The sequence below is a fragment of the Zingiber officinale genome, chromosome 6B, assembly GCF_018446385.1.
Source record: "Zingiber officinale cultivar Zhangliang chromosome 6B, Zo_v1.1, whole genome shotgun sequence".
In the NCBI taxonomy this organism is placed as follows: domain Eukaryota; kingdom Viridiplantae; phylum Streptophyta; class Magnoliopsida; order Zingiberales; family Zingiberaceae; genus Zingiber; species Zingiber officinale.
Genome location: NC_055996.1, coordinates 53,385,519 through 53,392,679, shown reverse-complemented (window position 1 = coordinate 53,392,679; position 7,161 = coordinate 53,385,519). Strand labels below are relative to the sequence as shown.

Below are 7,161 nucleotides of genomic sequence, written 5' to 3'. Positions count from 1 at the left end.
TGACCGGAGTCTATACAATGATGAAGGCCGATCGGCAAGGATCAGGTATAGCCTGACCGGAGTCTATACAAGGATGAAGGTCGATTGGGAAGAAATCGGCGCACACTGGTCCATTCAGTCGGACTGCAGCCTCCTTCAACTAGACTTGAAGGGGAGGCTTGTGATGCAGTGATAAGGGGGGAAGGCCCCACCCGGTTGCCATGGTGGAGGTCAGTGTCGTGGTGGGGGCCAGTCGAGATGGTCAGACGCCCCTAGACCACTGGTCGATAAGGTAGCACGCTCGCCCGATCGGGATAAGGAAGACCCGATCCAAAATCATAACAACTCGGCGAGGTTCCGACGCTCAGAAAGACTTAGGTATCTGCAAGAGCACACTGAGCGGCTTCCCCGCTCGGCCTTACAGAGCGGATATACGATAGAATAATGCAGAAATAGAAGGGCGGCCGAGCGGCTTTCTCAGAACAGCGGAAGCGCAGGTCGAGCGGCCTCCCCGCTCGACCAGAGAACACACTCATCCGAGCTAAGTGGCTATCCCACTCGGCCCAGTAAAAGACACTGCTAGCTTGATATTATCTTTTTGGGAGCATGTGCCACTGACAGACGGCATGGTCGGCGGCTAGTTCAGACAGAAGATCGTACGCCGGAAGCTTCCACTGTTACTTCAGAGATATGCTCGGCTCGTTAATGTATTGTGTCAGGGACAATTTACTGATACATCTTTTCAGGGAAAGCTTCGAGAAGTGTGCATACCTTGGGAACGTGCACGCACGCTACAGGAGCCCTATATAAAGAAGATTCAAGTTTCAGCGAAGGTATGCGATAATCTACTGTTACTGTACTATTCGCTACTTTGCTCTGCTTCCACATATCGTCGGTGACTGACTTGAGCGTCAGAGAGCCATCGCCGGGGATCCCTTTCCTGACTCGGCACTGACGCAGCTGTGGTTACAGGGTCTCAAGGAGTCGACACACGATCAACCAGAGCACCACGTCCTCAGTTTTCATCGCCTCAACTATCGGACATGATCAATACACTTATTATCTTAGTCAAAATTATTTAAATTTTATTAAAACTTTACCGTTATTAGAGCCAAACCTTAAATTCTAAAATCTTAAACTCTCATTATTAAACTCTAAATACTATTATATTAAAATATTCTTTTAAAATTATTTAAGAAGTTACCAATTAAGATTATTCGCAACCTTCAATATTACGCCGCGACATGAAATGAAGTTGGAAGAAAATGAACTAAACCAGCAATTGGCGCAACAGCGAGTGGTTTTGCTGAGGATACCGACAAAGACAACGGCGAGGCGACAGCCAATCTTTTACTCGTTAGAGTAAAGGAGAAGGTGGGTGGGATCTCTTCCCAATTATAAAAGGGGTATCGGGGCTAAGCTTTTCTCACCATTCCATACCAACTCCGTCCACTCTCTTTTCTTGATCCCACTCCGTTGCGTTACGTTGCGTTTCTTTCCTTTTGGGTTTCTGGTTTTTTTGTTTTGCTGACGGATACTCCGTCGAGCAGCATTGAGTTTCCAGTTAGAGGTAAAGCCCTAATCTTGCACCCACCTCCTGCCACCAAATGGATCTGTATTCTGTTCGCTTGTTGCATGTTGCAGCGGAGATGCTCCAGCTGCGTTTTCTTGTGTAAAGATCCGGTTTTGAGCCAAATTTCTGGCAAAAATTATGACTTGTCTAAACCGAGCTCTCTTGGTTGTCAAGTTTAATGACACAAAAAATCGATTTTGGTTAAGGTTTATGTATCAGAATCGGGAAATTCTTATAAGGTCTTTTTTTTCTATCTACTTGAGTTAGATCTGTGAGCTGGCTGTGTTCGTTGGCAGCATCCAGGAAGAAAATGGCGATTTTGACAAAGGAAACCTAGAAATCATTCTCAAACTCGTAGAGGATACACTTTCTGCGGATAATCAGGAGATTATATGGCTGTTCTTCCACACAGTATACCCTTGACAGAGTACTTTAGAAATATTGCCCTCCTAATACTGATATCTGCAATTTTCCTTTGCGATGGAACATTTGGACATAGATTTAGCTTCAGAAGTGTAGATTTCTAGCTTTTAACATATGAAAATAAAAGAGAGCTTTTCTCACACCATGTCTTCCCGTGAGACTTATCTTTTATCCTGCAGATCCAGTTGGAGAGAATCTTAATTTTATTTAATTATTTAACATAGAATTATTTTTCTACTACAAATATAAAAAAGCAAGGATATAAGAACGTCTAGCAAAGATCTGTCCACTTCATTATTTGTATTTGTTATATTCTTAAGATTTTGTTTTGTTATTTTTTCCAAGCTTCTGCTGTGTTGGAGATCTAAACTATTTCTTGATTGCGTGCCTGCAAACTCACATTCTAGTTCGTAGAATTGAGGAAATTTTATTTATTTATTTATTTTGTTTAAATCCTCTTGTTTAGATTGAACCTTTCAAATCTTTTTTCACTGTCATGGGCATGGATCTACGTTATTAGTTTGTTAATTCTTGTAATTGGAAACTAGTTTTGTTTCTGGAGTCATGAATAAGTTGTTGAAAGGAAGAACAAAAATTGAGTTTACTTATGGTAAAATGTAAATTAAGTTTATTTGAAGGTAAAATGTAATTTTTCTTTTTACTGAAACGGTGAAAAATTTCTCTTGCATTTGTTTTTTTAATGATTCCTGTTGTTCTAACAAATAGATCTCTATGTTTTTAGAGGCTCTTTGAAGCTTGAAAGAAAGCATCCACAAAAATGCCTCAACGCAGCTTGACCCGTGCTCTCAGTGTTAGGGAGCGCATTGGTGACTCCCTTTCTTCCCATCCCAATGAACTGGTGGCACTTTTCTCAAGGTATATATATAACTATCTCAGATCTATTCTTTTGCTCCATAAAAATATCGAGAGAAGTCGATGTAATACTCAAAGAGCAACCAACCATCTATTCAGCTTATGATTTACTGTTTCATGGTTTATCAACATGAAAATAGAATGATCTACCCACTGCACATGCCTTCTTTAAAAATACTTATAGATCATCGCCTATCATACTTTACCTTACAACCGTTGTATTCTAAAATTGTCTAAGATATAATGGTCATATTTCAATTCTATTACCCTTATCTTGAGAAACCATGAGTTAATGAGTTCGACGCATCTTTGGGATTTTAGATTTTTGATTACTCATTCAAATCTTTAGCCTTGTTCTTGTTGCTTCAACTGTTAATGGTCTATTTTTGATAACTTGCATCTGATTACTTTCATCTCTCAGGTTTATTCACCAGGGCAAGGGTATGCTGCAACCCCACCAGTTGTTGGCTGAGTATGGAGCTACCTTTTCTGAAGCCGATAAGGAAAAACTGAAGGATGGAGCCTTTGAGGATGTTATCAAGGCAGCACAGGTATACATTGGATGATACTGTTTCTAGCATCTTCATGTTTAAATCTTTTCATTTTCTCATTGGAGCATCTTGTCCTCAATGCAGGAAGCCATTGTTATTCCTCCATGGGTTGCTTTGGCTATCCGACCTAGGCCTGGAGTCTGGGAATACGTCCGGGTCAATATCAGTGAGCTCGCTGTGGAGGAGTTGACTATTCCAGAATATTTGCATTTCAAGGAGGAACTTGCTGATGGAAGGTAGGTGAAGCTAAGACCTGTATCACTATCATCAGATGCTTTATACCTCTTTGAGAGAAGCATTTGTAATTCTTCTCCTTTCAGCCCACAGAACAACAACTTTGTGCTGGAGTTGGATTTTGAGCCCTTCAATGCTTCTTTTCCTCGCCCCTCACTGTCAAAATCTATAGGTAATGGAGTGCAGTTCCTCAACCGTCACCTCTCTTCAAAGTTGTTCCAAGACAAAGAAAGCTTGTACCCCTTGCTTAATTTCCTAAGGAAACACAACTACAAGGGCATGGTTAGTACTCAATTTTAGTTCAATAACAGATGTACATGTGCACACTTTTCTAGAGTAACTAGAAATTGGTTTCTGCCATTGTCGAAGATCTGTCCAGGAAAGCATTGAGCTCCTAAGCTTCTGTAATTAACTATTTTCATTCTTGCTATGCAGTCAATGATGTTGAATGATAGGATCCAAAGCCTTAGTGCCCTCCGGGCGGCATTGAGGAAGGCAGAACAACATCTGCTGAGTATCCCATTGGATACACCGTACTCAGAATTCCACCACAGGTAATTAATAAGGGTCTTTTCTGGGCATTGAAATTTGTAGTGGAAATTTGTGAAATCATGTAACTTCCACAACTCCTTAAGTTTTGTTGATAGGTTGTTTCTTACATGAATGGTTTAGATTTCAAGAGCTTGGCCTTGAAAAGGGTTGGGGTGACAGTGCCCAGCGTGTATATGAGACCATCCACTTGCTACTGGATCTTCTTGAGGCCCCTGATCCGACCACCTTGGAGACTTTCCTGGGAACAATTCCTATGATGTTCAATGTTGTGATCCTTTCTCCACATGGGTATTTTGCCCAGGCTAATGTTTTGGGTTATCCTGATACTGGTGGTCAGGTATGATCTATCTGGATCAGTGTCCATGTACTTCATGTTGTATTGTTTGTCACTTGAATTCATGTGCAGGTCGTGTATATTTTGGATCAAGTCCGTGCTTTGGAAGATGAGATGCTTTTGAGGATCAAACGTCAAGGACTAGATATCACGCCTAGAATTCTAATTGTAAGAAACAGAACTGAATCTACTCAATCTTTCCCTTAGAATTCTCAATAATAAATAGGTTCTGAAAAAATTCTTGTTCTTTGATTCGAAATGCAGGTTACCAGGTTGCTCCCTGATGCAGTCGGCACAACTTGCGGGCAGCGGCTTGAAAAGGTTCTTGGAACTGAGCACACTCATATTCTTCGAGTTCCATTTAGAACAGAAAATGGAATTGTCCGCAAATGGATCTCCCGTTTCGAAGTATGGCCATACCTAGAAACATATACCGAGGTAAACCTAATCCTATCACCTTTATTTAAGGGGTTTTCTTTGTTAAATTTGTTCTAAAGGCTTTTGTTGTTCTTTTCCGGTAGGATGTTGCAAATGAGTTGGCTGGAGAACTACAAGCCACCCCTGATCTAATCATTGGTAACTACAGTGATGGAAATCTAGTGTCAACTTTGCTTGCGCATAAATTGGGAGTAACCCAGGTTTGAGCTTCTCTTTGTATGTAGCTGCCTTGCTCGATAAAACCAATAAGTTTGGTGCATGGTAAGTTAGCTCATTGTCTTTTTCATGCAGTGCACTATTGCCCATGCTCTGGAGAAGACAAAATACCCTAACTCAGATATTTACTGGAAGAAATTTGAGAATCAGTATCACTTCTCTTGCCAATTCACAGCTGATTTGATTGCTATGAATCATGCCGATTTTATCATCACTAGCACCTTCCAGGAAATTTCTGGAAGGTAATACTCAAGCCAAATGCTTTTCTAATCAATTGTTTCTTGGCAAAATTACTATTGAGATAGATCTAAATGGATGTTTCCTATTTCTTATCTGGTTTCAGCAAGGATACCGTGGGGCAGTATGAGTCTCACACTGCCTTTACTCTTCCTGGACTCTACCGAGTTGTTCATGGAATCGATGTCTTTGATCCAAAATTCAATATTGTCTCACCTGGTGCTGATATGTCCATTTACTTTCCATACACTGAAAAGCACAAGCGATTGACATCTCTTCACCCAGAGATCGAAGAGCTATTGTTCAACCCCGAAGATAACACAGAGCACAAGTAATTAAGGGCCTTTAGCTTCTGGTACATTTAAAATTGTTGTTTGATTAATGCAGTGACAAACTTGAGAATCATGCAGAGGTGTGCTGAGTGACACCAAGAAGCCCATTATCTTCTCCATGGCAAGGCTGGATAGGGTGAAGAACTTAACGGGTCTGGTTGAATTCTATGGTCGGAATGAGCGCTTGAAGGAGCTGGCAAACCTTGTGGTGGTTTGTGGAGATCATGGAAAAGAGTCGAAGGACCTTGAGGAACAAGCAGAGTTCAAGAAGATGTATGACCACATTGAGAAGTACAATCTGCACGGACATTTTCGATGGATCTCAGCCCAAATGAACCGGGTTCGCAATGGTGAACTCTATCGTTATATCGCCGACACCAAAGGAGTCTTCGTTCAAGTACTGCTCTTCATTTACAAACAATGCCATATTTAAATTTTGATGTTCGCCACAAGGTTTAGCTAACCTGTTGTTTGTTTGCTTTGTATTTAGCCCGCGTTCTATGAAGCCTTCGGGCTCACTGTTGTTGAATCAATGACCTGCGGGCTGCCAACATTTGCAACCCTGCACGGAGGACCTGGAGAAATTATAGTTGATGGGGTGTCTGGCTTCCACATTGATCCTTACCAGGGCGACAAAGCTGCTGAAATCATTGTAAACTTCTTTAAGAAGTGCAAGGAAGACCCAACCCACTGGGAGAAAATCTCGCTAGGGGGACTACAGAGAATTGAAGAAAAGTAAGCTTCTTTCATGAATTGATACCGAAACTAAGGTTCTGAACAGCTATATCTAACAAGCACTCTAAAAACTCAAATAAAACAGGTATACCTGGAAGCTCTACTCTGAGAGGTTGATGACACTCACTGGAGTCTATGGATTCTGGAAGTATGTCTCCAACCTGGAACGGCGTGAGACTCGTCGTTACCTGGAGATGTTCTATGCCCTCAAATATCGTCAACTGGTACAGCCACACCCCACCTGCATTACTCTATTTACTTGAGTTTTCTCATTGTTTACCATTTTGACTAAGTAACATATGCATTATCTCCATTGTTATTTTCAGGCTGAGTCGGTTCCTCTGGCAGTTGAGGGAGAAGCTGCCGCCAAGTAGACAGAGACTTAGAAGGAACCACAACAACCTGTTTGTTTTCAAGTCTGAGAATTCAGGAGAGGCTTTTGTCCCAAGTTATTTTCCAATTTATGCCAGACCTATTTATCGAATCCAGAAGTTCTTCCCTTTGATGTGTGTGTTTTCAGTGTGTTTACCATGTCGGATTACTCTAATAAGATCAGTGGCTTCCTTCTCCTTGAAATACTTTGAGCAGAATGTTGTTCATGTTATTGTTTCACAAGGCAGTAGGTTTTCAAAGTATCAAGCACAAATTGCATCCCATACATGGAGGAGCTAGGCAGCAAGAATA

The 7,161-nt window shown here is 41.3% G+C and overlaps 1 protein-coding gene across 2 annotated transcripts; it reads left to right on the top strand.

The window, feature by feature from the left end:
- Positions 1-1,260: 1,260 nt before the first annotated feature.
- On the top strand, positions 1,261-7,053 carry LOC121992446 (sucrose synthase 2). 2 transcript variants are annotated; one of them, XM_042546830.1, is made up of 16 exons: positions 1,261-1,353; positions 2,718-2,851; positions 3,270-3,399; positions 3,484-3,635; positions 3,720-3,915; positions 4,069-4,187; positions 4,306-4,522; positions 4,592-4,687; positions 4,784-4,957; positions 5,041-5,157; positions 5,249-5,415; positions 5,517-5,741; positions 5,821-6,139; positions 6,233-6,477; positions 6,563-6,701; positions 6,804-7,053. In XM_042546830.1, the coding sequence occupies exons 2-16, from the start codon at positions 2,754-2,756 to the stop codon at positions 6,849-6,851; spliced, it is 2,442 nt and encodes an 813-aa protein (XP_042402764.1). In that variant the 5' UTR covers positions 1,261-1,353; positions 2,718-2,753; the 3' UTR covers positions 6,852-7,053. The 2 variants fall into 2 exon arrangements, with proteins under 2 accessions (XP_042402764.1, XP_042402763.1); XM_042546829.1 differs by lacking the exon at positions 1,261-1,353 and adding an exon at positions 1,398-1,549 and having other exon boundaries at positions 2,720-2,851.
- Positions 7,054-7,161: the final 108 nt, after the last annotated feature.